Genomic DNA, 23,547 nt, shown 5'->3' with positions numbered 1-23,547 from the left:
TGTGTGATAGGATCAGTGAAGCTCTTCTTGCTTAGATCTGGTTGGTTGTTTGGCTCATTGGCATTGGTCAGTTGGTATGGCGTCACGAGTCACGCCCCTCGCTTCTGCATCATATTTAAGGCTAAAATACACTACAAGACTTTTGCTCAGATTTTGCCCAGATTTTCAGTCTGGACTTGTTGCAGAAAGCCCGTGCCAGTCTGAAGATTTGATCAGTTAGTGCGTTTCTATCTGAAACTTTCAAAAAGTCTGCCGACTTCAGTTTATGTTGATATGTTTTCTTTTAGAAAGGAACGTTGAAAGAAACACTTGGTCGACTTCGCCCCTCTGTAGGTAAGTGGAATGGTCGCAGTGTGTCTTTAAAGGGATACTTCACCCTAAAATTCTGTCATCATTTCCTCACCTTCGAATTGTTCCTAATCTGTATAAATGTCTTTGTTCTGATGAACACTGAGAAATATATTTGGAAGAATGATTATAACCAGACAGATTTTGCTCCCCCGTTGACCCCCATAGTAGGAAAACATGACAATGGTCGTCAAAAGTGCCCCAGAACGGTTTGCTGTCCTACATTCAGAACAAAAATGATGAAGTTTCCTGCTATGGGAGTCAACGGGGGGCAAAATCTGTCTGGTTATAATCATTCTTCCAAATATCTTTCTCTGTGTTCTGATGAACAAAGACATTTATACACATTGGGAACAACTCGAAGGCGAGTAAATGATGACAGAATTTTCATTTTTGGCAGAAGTATCCCTTTAAGGCAAGGCAAGTTTATTTACATAGCACACTTCATACACAAGTTAATTCAAAGGGCTTTACTTAAAATGACTGACAAAGGAAACATAAAATGCATAAGACATCTTTAAAAAGCAGATGATTTAAAATGACAAAGAAATCTTTAGAATTTAAAAGAAATTGAAATAAAATTGATTTAAAATGTGTATATAAGAATAATCAAATCAGAAGAAAACCGAAATAAAAGTGCAGTTGATGTGAGCCAGCACAGTGCTCAGGTTGCGAATGCACAGCTAAACAAGTGTGTTATTAATCTGGATTTAAAAATGGCTGTTGTTGGTGAACATCTGATGTCTTCTGGAAGCAGATTCCAGCTGCGGGTGGCGTAATGGCCAAACACTGACTCGCCTTGTTTTGAGTGAACCCTTGTTACCTCTAACTGACTTGATCCTAATGATCCGAGAAGTCTGTTATGGGTTTATATTCAATAAGCATATCTGAAATGTATTTAGGTCCTAGGCCATTGAGTGATTTGTAGACAATTAATAATGCTTTAAAATCGATTCTACATGTAACTGGGAGCCAGTGTAAGGACCTGAGGATTGGGGTGATACGGTCAAATTGTTTGGTTCTGGTCAGAGTCCTGGCAGCAGCGTTGTGTATGAGCAGGTCTTTTTGGGAAGACCTGTAAGGAGTCCATTACAGTAATCCACCCTGCTGGTGATAAAAGCATCAACTAGTTTCTCTAAATCTTGGCTTGAGACAAAACATCTGATTCTGGCTATGTTTCTGAGATGGTAGTACGCTGATTTGCTTATTGAATTGACATGATTTTTACTTGACTTTGTGTCTTTAGACCTCTTGAGTCAAGGTATGCGTTTACCTTGTTAGTTTCATCATTGTTATCAAATACGATGACTTGAGTTTTCTCTTTATTTAACTGCAGGAAGTTGACACATCCAGCTCAATGGAGTCGATTGGCCTGTAGTCATTGGTGAGAAGTCCAAGTACATCTGAGTGTCATGTGCATAGCTGTGGCTTAAGACGCCTTACCCTCATTCTCTCTACATTTTCGCAGCATCCCTCCCCCACCCCAACTCCTCACCATCAGCCTATTTGACCGCAGCATAACGGGGGGGAACGACCTGAGTCCGGGCACACACCGGACCCGGGGCCCTCTCCCAGGGACAGCACGCCAAATACACATAATATTAGGTCAAATTTAGTTTAAGGTCAAACCAGCATCAAAACACCTAACCCAGCATATGCTGTTTTTTTAACAGGGTTCTGTTCTCTATTTAATAGTTTGAATCTTTGCTTATGGTATTTTGGACATTTAAACTCTTAATAAAAGTACATATTTTTTGTCTCCTGACGATTTCCTGTGTTGTCACTGGTTCGGCACCCCCATATCTTCACTCGCTAATACAGACTTATGTACCCGCCAGATCCCTGTGCTCGCAAACGAACGACGTCTTGTGGTGCCATCCCAAAAAGGGAAAAAATCTTCCATCTGCTTCTATTGTTTACCTCATTTGTAAGTCGCTTTGGATAAAAGCGTCTGCTAAAAGACTAATTGTAAAAATGTAAAAGCACACGCATCCTGTGAATGTCCCTGGCCAAGTCCCAGGGTGGCATAGTCGCTCTGTGTTTAATTTGTTAAACTGTGCCTTGCTTCCAATGTAAACCAAGGAGAAGAAAAAAAGAAAATGGACTTTGTGCAACGTAAACACTTTAAAACATAATTACCAGGCTGACCTTCAACAATGTGATTAAAAGGAGCCTGATTTACATAAACTCGCCCTGGTAAGAATGTATGCCACATTACAAAAAGCAATTTGATAAAAAAACTAAAAATGATCGGTTAACAGTTCGCAGAATAGGAAAACGGCATGCTTTTCTTATCCTTTCATCATTTACGAACGCAACAAAACAACAGCTTGACACGTGATATTGTTTTGTCAGTAATTGTCCATTTTATTTTTTTTAAAGACATGGAAGAGTTGAATAATGATACAGTACAAAAGATCATTTGTGGGCGGGGATGGGGGGGGGGGTTGAGATACAAAACTATTAAAAACAGCAAATCGCAAAGCATCATACGATTAGATCTTCCTGACATGACTGCAAATCTGAATGGACCAAAGCAAACAGAACGTTCATGAAGACTGTACATTGATTCGCGGGCTAAGCTGTACAAATGTAAATACAGTTTAGTGTTTCAAGAGCAGCGCAATGCTTCTATTTACAGAAATATTACAGCTTTAACCGCTTCACTCCAGTTCGACGGATGGAAATATAACAGACAAATGAAATAAATACAGTTGACAGTAGTTGTAACAGATGGGAAAAGCCTCTAAAGGCGCATAAATAACTTATTGCCACTTCGTCATGCTCAAGCACAATGTTTTTTTCCAGAATGCAGTCCTACAGAATTCTCCCACAGTATTAAAGTCCCAATAGAGTTATATTGACAATGTTGTCCACGGAAGGCGAACAAAATGGCTTAATCTGGTTACATATACATCATGACAATGATAGAGATTTCACATGAAGTGCATAGCCTACAGTGTTCATTGCATTTTAAAACGACTAAGCTACTCGGTGATCAGTAGAATATAGTGCCATTTACATAAATTAATCCGAGAAATATATTACTGATTTACTTCCCAATGTCAGTGACAACTGTTTACATACACCTGACAGTTTTCAAGTCATTCAAGTCAACATTTGTTGCAGAAAATGACAGTTTCAACACTGCAATGCTATCCCTGTAAACAATAAATGAAAACATGAGAACTACACACACACAGAGATGACCATATAATATGCAAAAGAGGGCAACGAAAATACAACGGTTTTACAATATGAACTCAGGCACGGCCTTCATCTGTTTCATTTCTTAAACAAACCCGTCGAGAACCCACCCACCCCAAAATAACATTTATACTCAACGGTACCAAACCCTGATAGCACACATACATCTGGTTTACGTCTATTTGACGTCTGCATTTACATCTGCAAGACATCTACAATACATCCTTTGCTCATCTGCAATACGTCTCGGAGATGTCTGCTGTCAGACATCATATAGACATCTAGAAGATGTCTGTAAGATGTTTATGATTTAGAATGGATGTAAAGCTGCTCTTTCTAAAATGTTTAGCAGATGTTTTTAAGCAGCAGATCTCCAGATCTTTAGCAGACGTATTACAGACGTTCAGACGTCTCCAAGACGTAATGCACATGAGCAAACTATGTATTTAAGATGTCTTGCAGACGTAAATGCAGACGTCAAATAGACGTAAACCAGATGGATTGTGCTATCTGGGAATGTACTTAATGCTGACGTTCATAATAGTGGTAAAAAAGCTTTGAAATATCCCCAGACAGAATGATTATTTCGTGGGAATTATTGTTTCATAGTAATGAGAAAAGAAAGCTAAACGGTCATAAAACTTTCTTGAGAGAAAGACATTTCATTCAGAGAAAAACATTCTTTAAATGATTTAGAAAAGTGTTTTTTAAAAGTAAAGTGACATCGTGTTTGTCTTAACATGGTGACAAAAACAGTTATTAAGAAAACAAAAAACTGCAGCTTCATAACGGTCACAACATTATGTTTGTCAGATTGTAACTACTAAACAAAGCCTGTTAAAGTCAATCACACAACTGTAAGAATGAGCTAGTAAAAGTGATCATTCACCCAAAAATGAACATTCTGTCATTATTTACTCACCCTCTTGTCATTTCAAACCTGTCTGAGTTGTTTTCTTCCACAGAACACAAAAGAAGATATTTTGAAAAATGTCATTGACCGAACAGCGATGGCAGCCATTCACTTGCATTGGTTTTCTGTCCATACAATAGAAGATTCTTCAAAATATCTTCTTTCGTGTTCTGCGGACTCGAACAGGTCCGAAATGACGAGGGCGAGTAAATGATGACCTTCGTTTAATGCACACGGGTCATTCAGATGCACTCTTGAGGAACCCATCATTATAGCATTAGAGACGGTCATATTAATAAATCATACGCTGGATCTCAGATGACAAAGCCAAATCGTCACAAATGCCGTAAACCCCATTTTTAGGAGATATTTCGAGTATTCCATGCAGGTTTATCAGTTTGTGTGCGGCCATGTCATGTGATCAACATTTGACATTCATCGTTAATGTCACTTGTTAGCTTTAAAACATCAAAAAGAAAAAACTCAATTGCCAATAAGTGTTATTTCATATCCATGCATAAGAACAAAAGAAAAACATACTCACATAGGCAAATCCCCTCCTTAATGTCCGCGGAGGGAACTTGCTGTGCGTTTGCTACAGTATCACCATCTACACCACATTCCACAGTAGAGTAACACAAGTCAAACCTGCTCCATGTGATGTCGGATCGGGAAAGCAGTGGCGTATTCCAACACGCAGCGCAGCGACACGGCACTAATGCAGAGCTTTACACAGAAACTCTTGAAACACGGAAGAGTTCAGAAGCGTTTGACCTTGATTTGAGAGTCAGCCGTGTCAGACAGAACGTCTGAGCAGTGAGACAGTTAGTGTTCCACGTCCGTTTTGGATTCTTCAGCAGGCTGAGATTTCAGATTCAGTGTCATCTAGCGTTTACTCATACAAGGGGAACTTGAAATGACCTTCATCATACATACAGTCACTTTGGTGGGAAGTTGCATAAATTTGTTTATCCTAAATATACTGCCATGTTGTGCGAATTCAGCTGGGCCGTAGAAAACAGCAATTTATTTTTCGGTAGAATGTTTTGGATGTGTATTGCACTGTGCTTCCAATTCTCTGATTGTGGGGTTCTGCCATCTATTCGTTTCCTTGCGTACAATAATTGTTTTGTGCCCGATTCCTCACTTACATTTTTTGCGATATTGACCACTCGCCCGGTTTTCCTTTCACTAAGGTCTGGTATACCTGCTAAACTAAAGCCCATCTAAAAAAGCACTTTAACAGTTTTTAGTTCACAACATCGACCTATTTGAATTTAAAATGGCAAACTTTCAGCAATGGTTTTTTTGAAGCTTATTTAAGGACAAGAGCTAGCAACGGTACCTAGCAAACTTATTTTGATAAGCAATTTCTGATACAGATATGGAGAATGGGACTGATTGTGAGTGAGAGTCATATTTTCAGAGTCGCTCCACGTTCTGGAGAAATGGCCATCCCGTCTCCAAGCCCCGCCCATACGGGAGTGTATCAGCTGTGATGGATTCACACACACGTTCAGTGTAATGAGGTGGGGTTGGAGACCTGCTCGCGTCACCAAGTCCAACACACGGTGCGGCTCGGGTCAATGGCGCACCTCGTTCTCAATAAGGCTGTCCTCTCCTGACTGGAAGTAGCCCTCGTTGACGGCTTCTTCGTCCTGTGAGGAGCCCTGCCCCTCATCGCTGCCCGTCTCATCGGTGTCCTGCAGCACCTGCGCCACGTACGTCTGCTGAGGAAGAAACGAAGTGTCAATCATCAATCATCGTTTTTTTTATCAAACAAACTAAAGTGACTATGACCGGATCAAACACTTTGATCAACATTTGAATAAAGCAATAAGCCCCAAGGGGTATTTTATAACGACTTAGAACGCGGCTCAACCAATCAGAATCAAGGACCACAACTGACTGTTTTATAAGATGATTGCGTGCGAGAGCTTACCACAGACTTGACGGGTGGAGACGAGGCTGGTGCCCGTCCATTGTCCACACCATCCATGTCAACCTATGGTGAACATCAGAGGACAGTGAGATTTTTGGGTCAGACTGTGAAATCCAAAACATCCAGACAGGCTCGTTCCTCACCTTGTAATTGTGCGCGCTGAGGTATTTGAAATGACCGAAGACGACGTGCGAGAGGCAGATGATGATGGTGATGATCAGAACCACGAAGGTAAACATCGAGGTAGGAGCAGAAAAATCTGAACAGGGGATTAAATAAGATCAATGTTCTAGAATGACCTGAGAGTAACAAAGGCTATGTTGCTAATGATTTGATGCCACATGTCACGTCTCACTATAGTTTGGTGTTGGCGTACCTGTGCGGACAGTAGAGAAGAAGAGCAACCAGAAGAGGCAGAGGATGGGTGCGGCCACCACCTGGTTGACGGCTCCAGAGTGGATTTTCTTATCCAGTTTGGAGGGCAAGTAGGCATAATACATGTTATACCTGTCCACCAGGTGCTTCAGTAGCATGTACATCAGACCTGCAGACAGCGTTACAACAATGAAGGTTTAATGCAGACATTTCTGGAGTCGGTAAATGGAGGATTTATCCCTTTTAAAAGAAAGACTGCCATCAAACCAATGCAGCTAAGGATAAAAGATTTTAAGGCTCTATTCATTACAGTGCTTTCTAAATTAGCGCTCACCAAACGGTACAATAATGGGGCAGGTGATGCTGTAGGTCATGACAACAGTGAAGACGTTCATCATCCAGGCGTAAGCCGCTCCAAACTGAAACTCGTACGCTTGATGCTGCGACACAATAACAACAAACATCTGAATGTAAATAATCACAACGAACAAAATAAACGAGTACATTGAAAATACAATGTCTTTCGAACATCTAACGGAGCAGACCTTCTTAACGTTGCGTCTCTCGGCAGCCGAGCGCGCCAGGCACAGACGGATCATGTACATGAGAAAGTAAGGAATGCGTAACAGGTCCATGGCGTTACCGATGAACGCAGACGCGATAACATAGTTGACAAAGAACGCTCCGTTATCCGGCAGAAAGACGCACCTGAAAGACAAAAACAAAGAGTACGTGAAGCATTATGCTCTAAATCTGTAGCGTAACTATTATATATTAATATAACTATTAGATTACGAACAACTGGTTTTAACAGTTCTCATGGACATACTCAAATCGTATTTTTCCCTCGTCCAGGAATTTATTGTCAAAGAGCCAGCGAAAGAAAAGATCCAAACTGCATGAAGGAAAAAATAAGAAACGGTTCATTTCAACATGACAAAGCTGAGACGACTACAAATGATTATTTTCTTTTAAACAAAAATGCGAATTACTCATTCTAATATTATATACAGCTGCAGAAACATTCCACTGCAGTTTGGTGTTTAATCTGAATTTCTGCATGTATTGTGTTGCATTTCAACAGAAAGAAACCTCGGGAATGACAAAAAACTGAGAGAATGCATAGATGCATGAAAGTTGTGAAAATGTCATGCTTGTTCCATCATAATCTCCATCATTACACATCATTATTTTCATTTGGAATTTGGGAATAATACTGTCACTACTACACAGAATGAAACAAAAATGATCATTTTACTTAAACAAAGGGATACTTCGTCATCATTTACTCACCTTCGAGTTGTTGCAAATCTGTATAAATGTCTTTGTTCTGATGAACACAGAGAAAGATATTTGGAAGAATGCTTGTAACCAGACAGATCTCGCCCCCCGTTGACTCCCATAGTAGGAATAAATACAATGGTAGTTAAAAGTGTCCCAGAACCGTTTGCTGGCCTACATTCTTCAAAATGTCTTCTTTTGTGATCAACAGAACAAAAAAAATGATAAAGTAATTTTTCCTACTATGGGAGTCAATGGGGGGCAAAATCTGTCTGGTTATAAGCATTCTTCCAAATATCTTTCTCTGTGTTCATCAGAACAAAGACATTTATACAGATTTGGAACAACTCAAAGGTGAGGAAATAATGATTTTTGGGTGAAGTATCCCTTTAACCGTGTACCTATAAACAGTCAATTCAGAAAAACTGAAAACAATTTGGGTGGTTATTGGTTGTTTTTTTCCTATATACACATCTTTAGGGCAGGGCAGTGTGATGTAATATACGGCTGTCACAGAATAAGATGTCAACCGTAATAGATTCTTCTATTCTGTGTATACCGTGTGTGTAAATACGTGGTTACGATATTGAGTTACACCGCCAGGTGTGAGAATATACCTGCTGAGCCCCAGAGACGGCAACAGAAGAACCATGAAGATGAGGAAGGTGTAACATTTGTGCATGGTGGTCCTGTTCTCTCCAGATCTGACGGAGAAAGATCGCAAACACACTGACAGTCAGAACATCACAAAACGTCCGTGCATGAACTAAAACTAAATGGATACATAGTGACACGTTTTTGTTGTATTTCACCATCCTTCATTTCGTAGAATTAAAAAAATGCTGAAAGTGACATAAATGTGTGCACGTGTGTCTGAGAGAGGAAGTGTGTAAGATGGGTCTTGTACCGCGTCCAGTGAGCCTCGAAGAAGGCGGAGTAGTAGACGATGGTGGGAAGGAGGGCCGAGAAGCACCACAGCAGCAGGGTGGGGAAGAACTGGGTGACAATCGGGCTCTGAAGGAGGAACAGACACAAGGGGGCGGAGCAGAGTCTCATGAGTGACAGGACCGTGACGCAACATTCTGTGGGTTGAACGGACCGCTTACGTTTAAGTACTCCACAGGTTTGGTGACGTTAAACTTGTCCATGGTGGAGATGATGATGGCGGGGGTGGTGAGGAAGAAGAGGAGGATGAAGAGCAGACAGTTGATGACTAAGCAGCGTAGCCACCATTTCAGACCACCGATGGACAGATGCTCCCTGTGGAGAAGGAAACCACATTACGGATGCGCAAACGTTACGGCAGACGTCAGATTGAGGGTGTAGGTGCCGTTACCAGTAGACGTTCTGTGGATCAGGAGCGTACGTGACGGTCCAGTTATAAGTGTTGAGGATACAGCTGAAAGGAGATGACTTCGGCTCACGGCGACAGTGACAGCCGTGACACTGACACGCATTAAAGTCTTTCAGGATGCTGGAAAATCAACACGCACACACAGATTTTCACAGACAAGAAATGCGGTAAAACCACGGTAAAATGCCATGGTACTTGGTACTGAATATCTTTACCGAACTGAAACCTAGAAAATGAATCCTGGTAAGACTACGGTACTAAGGAGGTTACAGGCACACAAAAAGTCTGTTGGACGTACAGCGCTGTCGTGGCTTCATTCTGGAAGGTAACGAAGGCCATGCCCAGAGGTTTAGTGTTGACCTTCTCTCTCTCTTTTCTGTATTCCTCCCTCAGGTTGGCCTCTAGTTTAGTGTAGTAGGCCACAGCCTCTTCCTGCAAAGAACACGCTCGGCGTTACTAACATGCATTGCATTCTGTAAACAAAATCACAAGAGTTTGTCTTTTCTCCACGTGTTTTAGCGTCAAGAACCTTGTGAGCTGATCCATGCATACAAAATATACAGGACAACATTGATGATCTCCGTCTCACTTACAGAATCACAGTGATATGGACAGTTCACCTAAAAATGAAATCATTCACTCTCTTGCTCTTCTGAAGAACACAAAAAAACAAACAACAGCGAACCCCTTTGATTTCCTTCGTTTGAACGCAAAACCACCGAGACGTTTCACAAAATATCTTCTCTTGTGTTCCATTGAAGAAAAACAGGTCAATATGGGTATTCAACGTGACTCTAGACACACGCTGGCGCTCCCATGAGTCTCGGCGGCGTCTCTGACCTGCTCACAGCCCTTGATGATGCAGCAACAGAGGTGACCGCAGGGTTTGGGGTTGATCATTGTGGGCACGTGCTCTTTGTCCATCAGGTCCGTGTAGAACTTCTTGCTGCGTTCGGCTTTTTTCCTGTAAAAGACAAAGTCAAGCAGAACATTTGATTCATCCTGAATCCAAAGCCCACTTCATTATAAATGTAAGCAGTAACTTTCTAAAATTCCCTTACAAAACATTTGGTCGACTTTCAACAAAGGGTCAGTTAGCAGAAACTCTCAAAACGCTGTTAGCTAACCTCGAATGATCTTAAATGATCATTTAAGAGAGAAGAGATTGTAATATCTCAATGGAATCGTTCTAGTTAAATAAAGGATATGGGTACACATACCACATGCAGCATCTGTGCTCTTACAGCTTTAACATACATCACAGGACCTGAACTTGGAGCCTGTCAGCGGAAAATACTTTGCGTGTACCTTTCAGACTCCAGGGACATGAGCTTGGCAACGTCGTAACACATGCGCGCATCCAGAACAACACAGTTTTCATACGCCTGCCTGTGTATTCAAAAGGAAAAGTGGAGAAAAAGTGAGAATTTGTGCAAGAGACATGCTTTTCTGCTTGAAGCTGATATTAAAAGACAAAGCTGATCGTATCACAGAAGTCAAACTTTACTGTCGTCAAAAAAGCCAAACACGCAGAGGAAGATATTTGGAAGAATGTCAGTAACCGAGCAGATCTCGTCCCCCATAGACTGCCATAGTAGGGAAAAGAAATACTATGGGAGTCAATGGGGGCGAGACCTGCTCGGTTAGCCCGTGTTCACACTTCTTTTTTGAAGCAGCTAGCGTCCGTCTTACATTATAATCCTATGGAGTAAACTGTGTTTTCAAAAAAGTCCTGAGCGCTTTTTTAAACGCCAGCGTCTTTTTCTGCAGCTCAGAGCGTCTTTTGAGGTTGAAAAAAGTTTAACTTTTGTGAAAAAAAAAACGCCCTATGTCAAGCACCTTTTCCACAGCTAACCAACGACAGAGACCTGTCGCTTCCATAACTAAAATTGGTCAAGAAGGGTCAAGCTCGAAAAAATAAAATGGCGGTCGAAACGCCCGTTGGAGCATAGTTTTGTATAAATGTAAGTTTAATTTTCACTTTCAACAACGTCTGATTGCATTTCCACCGAGAAATTAGTATTGTAGTTTTTAAATGTGTGATTGGTTATTGCAAAGACGCTCTCTGTTTATAATTCAAACAGACTTCCTATGAAGCCTGTCTCTCTGAGCTGCCGTCACGCACAAATGCTATCTTTGAACATTGCCGGCTGCTATTCGTAACCGCAACACTGCGTTTTTTACTAAAAAAGCGCCATTGTCAAGCGTCAACTTTTTCTTGTCAAAAAAAGAAGTCAAGTGTAAACACGGCCTTACTGACATTCTTTCAAATATCTTCCTTTGTGTTTAGCAGAACAAAGAAATTTATACGGTTTGGAACAATCTGAGCGTGAGCAAATGATGACACCAGTGCACATTATGGTGGACGGTCTGTAGGTGTCGTCTCATGTCTGATAAACGGAAGACCGCAATCTGTTTTGAGACGCCAGTGAGACTGAAATCTGTCCTTTAATGTTTGCTCTACACATTTACTGCCCTCTCCCTCTCTTCTCCTGACGTCTCATCTTAGAAATCTAAAAACACTTTTGTTGTTCCCACACACACACAAACATACAGCAAACAAAATAATAGATCATATTTAATAAATATAAAAACGTTCTGGACGCTAACAAGACTTTCGGCTATTTCACTATAACATCCAGAGAGAACAGAAATGAGACATCAGGAGTCTTCTGATGAATGAAACGACAGATCCTACGGCACCAGACGAGTGAAGAATCTTACTCGAAATGTTGCTTGATCTGGCTCTCATCTGCATACTTCACAATCCCGTTGATGAATAAAGTACGCTTCACCTGTGAACGGATTCAATGAGGAGACGTCACGGTACGGCAAATCATTTCCATCATAAAATAAATGGACGTTCACTGCTGACCCCCATTAGCCGAGAAATATTGTGCGGCATTAAAACTATACAGTGGATCTTAGTTGAAGTCGTTTTTTTTACGTAAGACACTCACCAGGTCGTCCTCTTTGTAGTGCATCTTTGATGTGTGTCTCCTCATGCTGTACACAGTCATTAACAGATACAAGAAGGCAAATACAGTGTGTAGCCATAAAAGTTCATTTCTGAAAGACAAAAAGAAAGCAACAGAGACACACAATCATATACAGTTACTGTAGAACGGGAATGACACAGATGATTTATTCATTCACAGATTCAGACTTGAGTGTTGTAGGCGTGACGCAGGAGTGACGCAAGCTTACCCAGGGTTTATGTTGCCTATTGTAGTTCGCCCAAAACTGTAGGCATTACTTCCTACAAACAGAAAACAGGTCATATGATGAGATCAGGGAGAATGAGTCTTACATTTACATTTACGCATTTGGCTGACGCTTTTATCCAAAGCGACTTAGATTGCATCGTATTATACATTTGTTTCTGACCATATGCAATCCCCTGGGATCCAACCCATGACCTTGGCATTGCTAGTGCCATGCTCGAACCACTGAGCCACAGGACAGCTTACAGCGCCATTCACATGTGCAATAATGGATGACTCGCTCACTCACCTAATAAATCTCCTGAGAAGTTGACAGGTAGGACGATACCCACGGAGAGCACGCCCACCACCACCAACAGACCAATGATGTGCCGCTGGAACGAGAGGTAGTGGACCGCGTCCTCGCCGCACTTCTCCCTGATCTCATCATCTCTGAGAGAAAAACACGGGGTGTGTAGAGGAATCTTGGAGCTAAATTGAAGACTTATTAAGACCTTTTTTCATTCATTTTTAGACCTCATCGCCACTTCAAGTATTAACCAGTTACATTGGCGACACACTTACTATAGTTTGTGATAACTCCTTATTAATGCAACATAATTCAGAAGGGTGAATGAATTGAGTGACTAACCGAATGCAAGGTTTATTAGAAAGAGAAATCAGATCCCTTGAATACCTTGGAAAATGGCATTTAAGACGTTTTAATACTTTTTAAGGGCCTTCATTTTCTCTCAAATTCATTCTAACTCATTTTCACTTTGATTTCTATTTTCTTTTGATTTGATTCTTTTTATATATATATATATATATATATATATATACACACACATTTTAAATCAATTTTATTTCAGTATTATTGTCTTTTGAATTCTAAAGTTGTATTTGTCATTTTAAATCATCTGCTTTTTAAAGATGTCTTACGCATTATGTATTATATTTTTCCTTTGTCAATCATTTTATGTAAAGCACTTTAAATGACCTTGTGTATGAAATGTGCTATATAAATCAACTTGCCTTGCCTAAAGTGATTGATCAACTTTTAATATTTTTTAAGACCCCGCGGACACCCTGAAAATAACACAGACGCAGCAAATAAAATGATGCGTAAATCATAAAATATGTGTGTGTTCTTGTTGTCATATTGCCACAGAGAATCATGGGAAATGTAGTTTAGCCAGATAAAAATGTCGCTTTCCTAATCCTGGACGTCAAAATAACATGACAAACTTTAAATTTTAAACCAAGGTACATTTCTCTATGGTAAATAATATATTTTGTGTGATGTTTGTGCCTCTCATCTCTTAGCTTCCACTTAAAGGCATCATTAATGTTTCTATATCAGACTTCATCTGTCTTTGCAAAGTGTAGCAGAAGTACAGGTCACTCACTTTATCCTGAAGATCGCGGTCAGCCAGGAACAGAAGCCCTATAACACAGACACAGATCATCACATTTATAATGTGTCGATCATGTCAATCATTCAGAGAGCTTCACAGTCTCTCGTACACTTTTAGTAGTTAGCTAAACATGCAAACAAACGGCTGGCAAAGCCTTAGCATCAAACTGAGATCTATAGTATGTGTACTTAAAAACACATGTGACAGAAGAGAGCGAGAGAAACACTCTCTCTCTAGGTATGTTCAAAACTACATGCGATATGTGTATTGTACACACACATACACACAATACTCTATCCCACAATGCAATGCCTTTTTACATGAAACTGGATGAAAAATGCAAAACAACCTTTATCAGACACACTGAATTATACATGCAACACAGCGAGCTCACGTGATAGCAATGCTGCACGCTACACTGTAAAAAATGATTCTGGGTCGTAGTAGATTTCATTAAATGATGAATTGAGTCAACTTTACTTAATACAATTGTGTTCTTGTTTTTTAATCAAATTTAAGTTAAAATTATAGAGAAAAAAAAAATCGCGGAATTCTAAATGCACAAATTATTGAGTGAATTCAACTTAATTTTATCAAGTTCAACTGAGCAGTGCATTTAGAGTTCCCAGCATGCTTTGCATGCGACCGCATTAGGAGAGTCATATTTGTGAAAAGTGCTTTTTTATGTGCTTTACAATAAAATGAAAGACTTGATAGTGTTTATTGTTCCGTTGTCTTTAAGATTTAGAAGAGATTCTGTTTGTATTTTTGAGTTTCGTGGTTACCATCGTTCAGAAGAGCGGTGCATGTGCTTAGGTTATGGGAGCGCTCATGATGTGTGTTATTTCACTCTCAGATTACTTGTACATCATATATGTTGTAAACAACAATAAATGTTAAACTGAAGTTAAAAAAGAACAAGTAGTTAACACCAATGCTCAGAATAATATTGAGTTTATCATGTGACGTGCTTAAATAATTTAGGTAATTTTACTTGATTTATTCATGGAACATTATTTTGTGTAATTTTTTTACTATCATTTTTTTAAAGTAAATATCCGTGTCATTTTTTACAGTGTACACTTTTTATATTGCACTGTTTCACATCCTATTTCTAAGAACCCATAAGCAGTTTAAGTATGAACGCAGGCATTAGCTGACACACCAGCACCGATCGTGCAAGCTACTTACGTTGTCTCTTTGGTCAAAGTCGACCGAGCTGGACACGGAGGTGAGGCGCTCGTAGCGAGAGTCGGCGGGCGTCTGCGTGGCGGAAGCCACACTAAACACAAACACACATTGTCAAACACAAAGCCTCTCAGAGCCACACTTGTGTAAGCGTACAGTCATTTTATGACATGCCAGTTAAGAACAGAGCTACATGAACATGTTACAAATCACTTCCTTTGAAATATTAGTAGCATCTTAATTTGCATACTTAAAGTCCCAGTGAAATTAAAAATTACAATGCCTATTTTCTCATGAAATATTGCAGCGTTTATTGTAAATAGTTTATCAATGTGGGTCATTCTCTTTCTAAAAATCATGTGCCCTCATAATCTTCAGTTAAAATCTGAAAATGCACTTCCGTCCTGTAATGACGATCCATCTTAGATGACGTATGTTAGACGGCTTAGGCGGAGCATCCGTTAACTCCTCCCCTTCAACTGTCAGTCTGCTGCCAGTTCCATTTCAAAACGCAATGGCTGTTTTGATACGTCCAATCAAATCGCAGAGAAAGACGAAAGCCACGCCCACTCTTTTTCTCATTCGAGATTCCATTTCTCTCGGAAATGCGGCAAAACACGCAAGTACAAACGATCGCAAATTCCGGTTCACGGGGACTTTAAGCAACTTTTTTGTATAAATAACATGAGCAGTGTCGTTCAGTTTCACTTGCTCAGGTCAGGCCTAAACAAAAAATGACTGCGCACGTACACGTTTAAACACAGAGTTAGCATGAGCGACTAGCAGACACATCACACACAGATTATTCACAAACAGACTGCAGGAAACCTAGAAAACACATGACACAAAGAAAAGTGAGTAAGTTCAGAATGATTAGAAGCAGACAGCATTAAGCAGAGAAAGACCCGTTCCCTGAGAGCCCGGAGACTACGTGTCACCGTGCAGCGGCCCCAAAAACACTTTAGACACATATACATGTATTAAAATACCTGTATGAACATCACAATGTAAATACTTCTTAAAGCCACCGGATTTGTCATTCTCTACAAAACCTCGGAGCTCAATAAATATCCACACACATTTGGAGGGATTTAATAGAACTTTGGTTCTTAGGACATGAGTGTCTACGAATCACGGGTCTCCATCAAACTATGTCATCATTACACAGGTGGGTTCTATCCTACACAATTTACCTCTCCATGTAAGCATCTTCCCTGTGGGACCTATAAGGGGCTAAAACCCTGGCCAGAAAATGTGAGCTTAAAAAGGAACCCAAGACATATTTCTCATTTAAAGGTGAAGTGAATGCTTTGTGCAAAGTTACAATGCTTTGCAGAGACTTCTAGAAGATATTTGCAGACTGATTTTAAGGGTGTTTTCACATACAGTTCTTAAAAGAACCAAACCCAGTTCACTTAAAGTGAACCAGAAAGGGAACTAGCTGAAAATGGCCTCAGTCCTTTTGGTGTGGTCTCAAAAGAGAACCCAGTTCTTGAGCACTAAAGTTATCTCGGACCCTTTTTTGTTCACACCATAACTTCAGAAGACCTCAGACTCCAGTTTTCTGTGCAGCAGTGGATTTTTGGTATTCAAGACTTTACAATAAGGTTATAATTACCATCGGTTATTATTTAAAGTATCATGAATTAACAGCTTTTATTATATATAGAATAAAACCACACAACATTACGCCAGAAAGCCCGTTTTGTCTAGCATTTTTGTAAGCACAGACTTCAAATCTTCAATGAATGCAAAGAGTTGTGAAAACGGGAGTGGCGTCAGCTCTTAAAGGGGTGACTCCTGTCATTAATGTTAATCAAAGAACAAAAGAATAGAGGAATTCAATGTGTTTTGTAGCTTTAATGACCATTCTTCTATATTTAATTTACAGTTTAGCATTAAAGACTGTAAAGTGTTTGAGAACTTCATTCAATTTCTGTATATTTCCCACCTGTTAGACATGATAGCTCTCAATTATAGTGTTGATGGCTATAATTAATGCTAAAATAAATAAAAAATAATCAATTTAATAGAGACATCAGTTGCAGTACTAATATCAGAATGTAGGCTTTCATTCATAAAATGATGCTGTTAAAGAAATCTGTCGTTTCTACATTAATCTGAACATTAAATGTGAAAATATTAGAATGTAAAAGTATATGTTAATCATGATTAATCACAGAAAAAATGTGCGATTAATCAGATTATTTTTTTATCGATTGACAGCACTAATTAAAATATAAAAACATTAAAAGAATGGGTTAGTAAGTGTTCAAAAAAATATATATTTTAACATCACCTTTATTGAAATTAACAGAAAACATAAATAAACCGAAATAGACCTGATGTGTGATAAAGATCGATGAGAAATGATCAATGTCAAATATGAGTTAATTTTATTTACAATATTTGCTTTTATCTCAAATTTTCCAACTGCTCTAATGAATCTGTTAGTGATAACTGTTCGTGAGATGTTTCGTTGGTCAGCGCTCAGTTTATCTTAGTTATTATTAACTCTTATCTTTAGTTTATTGGTTTTGTTTGTTTGAATGACCCAACATGTCAACTTCACGCTCAACAAATGTTGTGAGTTCGGGGAGAGACTCTTGTTTGTTGGGAGGTGGTGTGGTAGACGATTTTATAAGTCCGGCATCACAACCGGTGCAAAAATGACACCTTTCACCTTTAAAGACACAAATCCAAATTATGCAAACACTTAAAGGGATAGTTCATCCAAAAATGAAAATTCTGTCATCATTTACTCACCCTCAGGTTGTTTCAAACCTGTATACATTTCTTTGTTCCAATGAACACAGAGAAAGATATTTGGAAGAATGTAAGCAATTTTCAGTTCTGGGACATCATCCACTACCATAGTAGGAAAAAAACATTGTATTTTTTTGTTCTGTTGAACATATAATGAGATATCTTGAAGAATATAGGAAAACAAAGAGTTCTCGGGCACCTTTGACAACCATTTAATTATTCCTACTATGGTAGTCAATGATAGCCCGGAACTGAAAATGACTAACATTCTTCCAAATATCTTTCGTGTTCATCGGAACAAAGTAATTTATACAGGTATGAAATTACATAAGGGTGAGTAAACGATGACAGAATTTTCAGTTTTGGATGAACTGTCCCTTTAAATGTGACCCAGTCTGTGAAATCCAGACCTCAAAATAGTTAAAAGTCTCAAAATGTAATTATGATCAAAGTTTGATTTCAAGAATTAGTTTAACTGATTCTTTGACATGGCCTATCTCAGAATGTTCTTTACATCATGTAAGCTGATTTTATGTGGAAAACAGTGAATCGCTACAAATGACATCAGCTGGGTTTCACAGAAAGCTTGGTCACAGATGTATTAGCTCAGATAAAACACGATGTTGAGAAACGCTTCCCTGGGAAAGAAGTGTGAAAGATGTGGGGAAAAACCCCAAAAGAGTAGAAAGTGTGTGACCAGAAAACCCAGACAACAGACCGAACAGCAGAGAGGAAAGAGCTGAGGCATAAAAACAAAACATACTATTCCTCTTCCAGGCGCTGGTACACCTCGTTCCGCCTACTAAAAATGAGAAGATGCATGCTTGATGAGAATCTTTGACAGTTTAATGACTTAATGACAAATACCTGAAATCATTCATTCAAATCAACACACACACACACATACACATACATGCACACAGTTTGTGAATGTGAGGATGTGAGTGAAATGTGAGGTCAGATTACTAATGGAATGAGACTCACTGGCTGAGCTTTTGGGAAAGCAGCCGCATCTGACCTGAAAACCAATCCATTAGCTAAAGCCATTACACAGCTCTTGCCAGTGCACGCTGCTTACTGCCTACATCCCACAACACACACATTCCTATAGAGAGAGATCCACACCAGGACCCATGAATCGAGTGGCCAGCTGCATATATTTAGTCTTGGAGAATGTTACTCGATGCGTGAGAGTCCAGGGTTTGTTTGGGGTCGAGAGCAGCAGGCGTCGAGTGCATGACTGGAGCGAGCGTGCTGTGTTACTGCAGCCAGCTGAGGCTACGATATGTGTGAAAGGACACTTATGGATTGAGGTGTAACGCACTGCTGTGTCACTACACGAGGTGACGTTTGTGAAATACTGAGCTGTTGCCAATGGGCCACAGTGATTTTGACAGATTATGGCTGATTAGACAAAAAAGTAGGTGTGTCAGTAGAACAAGAACGTCATTTCAGAAGTTTTACATACGCATTCCAGTAAATTATTCACAATAACACAATGAAAGCAGGGCTCCAGACTGTGCCCGAAACGGTCGCACTTGCGACCCAAAATATTAATTTTACTGCGTGCACTCAATAGACTTACATTTGGAGCTGCAGTTGCGGCATTATGCCACAACAGAGGCGCTGTTTCGTTATCAGCACTGTGAGGCGCTGAAGAGTTGCATTAAAGGGATATTTCAGAGGCAAAACAAAATGTCCCCATGTTTTCCTCACCCTCAAGGCATCCTGACTGAATATGACTTTCTTCTTGAAGAATAATGCATTCGGAGTTATAATACGTATCATTGTTCTTCCAAGCGGTAGAATGGGAGTGAATTTTTTGAAGCATCCATCGATCAAAGAACGGCTCGACACGGCTCTGTGGTCTTAACAAAGGTCTTCTGAAGCGAATCGATGCATTTATTTAAGAGAAATATCCATATTGAGAGCGCTATTAGCGTTAATGTCTAACTTACGTTATCCCTCTGCTGCGCTGCGCGTGAACCTGAGGCTTGTTTTTCCGGCAAATGACAAAGGCGTGTCAGTGTTGGGTAAGTTACTCTGAAAAGTAATTCATTACTAGTTACTAATTACATATTCAATAGTGTAATTAGATTACTGTACAAATTACTCTCTCCAAAAAGTATTTCATTACTTATTACTAATTACTTTCTATATCCTACATCAGGGGTCTTCAACGTTTTTTGGGGCAAGGACCCCTTAGATGAGATATGCATGGAGCAGGGACCCGTCACGTTGACGTGCACCATCAGTACTACACGGTGCGCGTTTCATTGATTTTAAACACATACGACAGTTCTGTCAGAGTTTACAATGCAGAAGCGGTGTGGTGTTATTTGCCTGTCAAATTAGCGCTTTACAGCTTTAACAAATTTGAACAGAAGTTCAGAAACACACGAGAATGCACTTTATTTGCATGCAACTCCTTTCATGCGTACTTTTATCGGAAGGGAGACAGAGAATGCACTGATTCTAACCCTAGCGATTTTATGATGCAGATGTAACGTTCCATTGCTTGCTTCCGCTGCCGCTGCCTGTTTTTCTCTGCACGCACGCAGGTTAAAATTGCAATGCGCGGGAGCTTCAATGAGTCCGCGCAGCTTAAAGAGAACATTGGTTGTAATATTTCTGTATCCATGCTTTACATTTTTAACAAAAAGTTGCCTGTGAGTATTGTGTAATTTCTGGGCACCATGGGCACAAATAGATATGTTTTTACATGTATTGAGCACTGTTTTTCACCACAGTTATAAATGCACTTGATAAAATACCTAAAAAGTATTGAGAAGTATTCATAGGAACATTAGTACATAGATGGGTTGATCTGAAATCATAGTCAATAAGAATAATTACATACAAGTAGGTTTATGATGATAATTTGATTATTTGAAGAAGAATTTATGATTTAATGACACAATCTGTACCTGTAACCAATGATTGTTCATATAAATGCACTTAATGTCACTTTATGCATGTTTAAAGCACATTTGAGCACAATGTAACAAGGTAAAATCCAGTGATGTTTTTAGAGGCCTAAAGTTTGAAGCCTGTTGTGTTCTCTCTAAAACCTGGGGATTTTCCACTGTTTACAAGTAACCATGATTACGCACGGACGCCACGCCGTCTCGTATGGAGACCATGGCTTGTTTGGTGGTCTCGTGTAGTAACCATTGTATGCAAATTATTTTAAAAATGATGTAATAACCTGCGTACCACCATTAGATACGTACCTTGTTACCTGGGACTTATTGGTGGCAGACAATTAACAATTGGTTAATAAAAATAAGAGATAACGGGAAAATACCTGATTGGTTTTAGAAAGGACCACCTTTCAGAAGTTTTACTATAACTGTAGACTGAAAACACTTGGTTTTTAGATGACTTTGAACATCTCACTTTGTTTGGCTCGAGCAAATAAAGTTAACTCCTCAACATCCGGACCTTCTTAGTCTGAGAGATTTTTTGAACTACAAGACTGAAATTTTTCCACAACATGAGTAAACAGTAATTAGCGGACCCCTTGCAGTTCCACCGCAGACCTCCTATGGGCCGCGGACCCCCGGTTGAAGACCCCTGTCCTACATCAACCTTGATTAGTTAAGTGATTCAAGGATTGACATGAAACGACTCATAATTCATTAAAATAAATAATATATAACTACATAAAGTACTGTTATTAACTGACTTAAGTATTACAAATGTGAGAAAGATACATTAATGCGTGCATTTTAAAGTTAGACTTTGAATTTTGATGACAATTTCAGTATTGTATACATTACACAGTATTTAGTTCAATTACATCCAAAGTACCTAATCAAATTACAGAAAAAATAAGAGTAATCCCTTACTTTTTTAAGGGAGAAGTAATTAAATTATAGTAACTAATTACTTAGTAACTAGTTACACCCAACACTGGTCGAAAGTTCCGATGACGAACGCAACATTTTTCGTTTTGTTTCAATAGGATACCGTCTCCTCTGTGTAGGAGCTTTCGCCACCGTAATTTGCCAGAAAAAGGCCTACACGAAAGTATGTGATTTAACAATTTAAGTTAATGTTATGTGGCTCTTAAAAAAACAATTTTCCGCCTGTTTTTTCCCCTATAGGAGCCAATGGCTCCTTAACTGAGTTTTTTGTCTGGAGCCCTGGAATGTGTATTATAAACGTAAAGAGGGTCTTTTATAAATCCATATTATTTTTGTTATTGAATGGAATTTTAATGTTTACCTGTCAGCATCAGAAACCAATGCAAGACGGCCGTAATCCCATGCCACCTTTCTCAACAATGAGAACACACATAGCAGCACCTGATGGGCACAGAAAATGTAAACGTCATACAAATATAGATTAAAACTCTTTATTGCTCATTATTGTATATTTGTCTTATAGATAAATACAAACCCATAATATGGACTATAATAGCGACTATTATTACACATTTACCTAAATGAAACCTAAATTCAACTTTTATTAATATTAAGAATTTCAATAAACACTAACACTACATTATATAGTGAGAATGTTAAGGCTTGTACACACCGGCACCAGCGTTTTTCGACATTCATGCCCAAACTATTTTAGGGCTGCAACTAACGATTATTTTGATAATCGATTAGTTGGACGATTATTTTTTCGATTAATCGATTAATCGGATAAAATGTAATTACATCTTTTGCTTATAATAAGTAAATCAGATATGGGAAAAGTATACACAACTGAACTCATTAGCCTTCTCCCAAAATGTTGTGAATGTCTCCATAATTAACACACCTGGTGAGTTGATTCAGGTGTGTCATATTAGAAGCAACTGACAATAGTCTCTCCCAAACGTGGGAGCGAGGGGAGGGTGGGCCAAGGAAATAATTTTTTTTGTGCCATGAAAAGTGAGATATTTGTCATTCAAATGTAGTGAAGTACAGTAAAAAGTAATACTTCTGTACAAATACCCAAAAAGTGTACTTAAGTACAGTACTCAAGTAAATGTACTTCGTTACCCACCTCTGAACTAAATAAACCACCAAATCAGGGTATTTAGCCTATTATGTACTTTGCAAAGTGCAAACGCCACAAATTGGGTTTTACTAATATAATCTTTAATTTTGTCATTTAAACACCTCTCCCTTTTAAACTTTAAAATGCGCAGCTGAAGAGATGCATGCAGAACACGTCGGACTTTAAAACTGTGCACCTCGCACTGCACGGAGAGACGCATGCACCGAGAGACACATCTGATTTTAAAACTGCGCAACTTGTGCCGCACGGAGAGACGCATCCACGGAGAGACGCATCCATGGAGAGACACGTCTGACTTTAAAACTGCGTACCTCGCGCTGCACGGAGAGACACGTGTGACTTTCAAACTGCGTACCTCGCGCTGCACGGAGAGACACGTGTGACTTTCAAACTGCGTACCTCGCGCTGCACGGAGAGACACGTGTGACTTTCAAACTGCGTACCTCGCGCTGCACGGAGAGACACGTGTGACTTTAAAACTGCGTACCTCGCGCTGCACGGAGAGACACGTGTGACTTTCAAACTGCGTACCTCGC

The 23,547-nt window shown here is 39.5% G+C and overlaps 1 protein-coding gene across 3 annotated transcripts in view; it reads right to left on the bottom strand.

Annotated features, from left to right (window-relative positions):
* Nucleotides 1-2,673: 2,673 nt before the first annotated feature.
* Nucleotides 2,674-23,547, bottom strand: part of tmem63ba (transmembrane protein 63Ba) — a 30,431-nt gene continuing 9,557 nt past the window's right edge. Inside the window, exons 3-24 of one of the 3 annotated variants that reach the window (XM_057341415.1) lie at nt 22,226-22,305; nt 18,759-18,797; nt 15,233-15,323; nt 14,033-14,070; nt 12,934-13,076; nt 12,628-12,679; nt 12,381-12,489; nt 12,145-12,215; nt 10,729-10,809; nt 10,261-10,384; nt 9,719-9,852; nt 9,403-9,540; nt 9,173-9,326; nt 8,974-9,080; nt 8,684-8,770; nt 7,615-7,680; nt 7,331-7,493; nt 7,120-7,225; nt 6,787-6,954; nt 6,554-6,669; nt 6,411-6,473; nt 2,674-6,198 (exon numbers count right to left, since the gene is read on the bottom strand). In XM_057341415.1, the coding sequence (XP_057197398.1) occupies nt 6,052-6,198; nt 6,411-6,473; nt 6,554-6,669; nt 6,787-6,954; nt 7,120-7,225; nt 7,331-7,493; nt 7,615-7,680; nt 8,684-8,770; nt 8,974-9,080; nt 9,173-9,326; nt 9,403-9,540; nt 9,719-9,852; nt 10,261-10,384; nt 10,729-10,809; nt 12,145-12,215; nt 12,381-12,489; nt 12,628-12,679; nt 12,934-13,076; nt 14,033-14,070; nt 15,233-15,323; nt 18,759-18,797; nt 22,226-22,305 (2,277 nt within the window). In that variant the 3' untranslated portion in view covers nt 2,674-6,051. The remainder of the gene's footprint in view (nt 6,199-6,410; nt 6,474-6,553; nt 6,670-6,786; nt 6,955-7,119; nt 7,226-7,330; nt 7,494-7,614; nt 7,681-8,683; nt 8,771-8,973; nt 9,081-9,172; nt 9,327-9,402; nt 9,541-9,718; nt 9,853-10,260; nt 10,385-10,728; nt 10,810-12,144; nt 12,216-12,380; nt 12,490-12,627; nt 12,680-12,933; nt 13,077-14,032; nt 14,071-15,232; nt 15,324-18,758; nt 18,798-22,225; nt 22,306-23,547) is intronic. The other 2 variants (XM_057341416.1, XM_057341417.1) reach the window with 2 other exon arrangements.

Source organism: Triplophysa rosa, linkage group LG9 (assembly GCF_024868665.1).
Source record: "Triplophysa rosa linkage group LG9, Trosa_1v2, whole genome shotgun sequence".
Classification (NCBI taxonomy): Eukaryota; Metazoa; Chordata; class Actinopteri; order Cypriniformes; family Nemacheilidae; genus Triplophysa; species Triplophysa rosa.
This window is presented reverse-complemented; position numbering and strand designations above follow the sequence as displayed.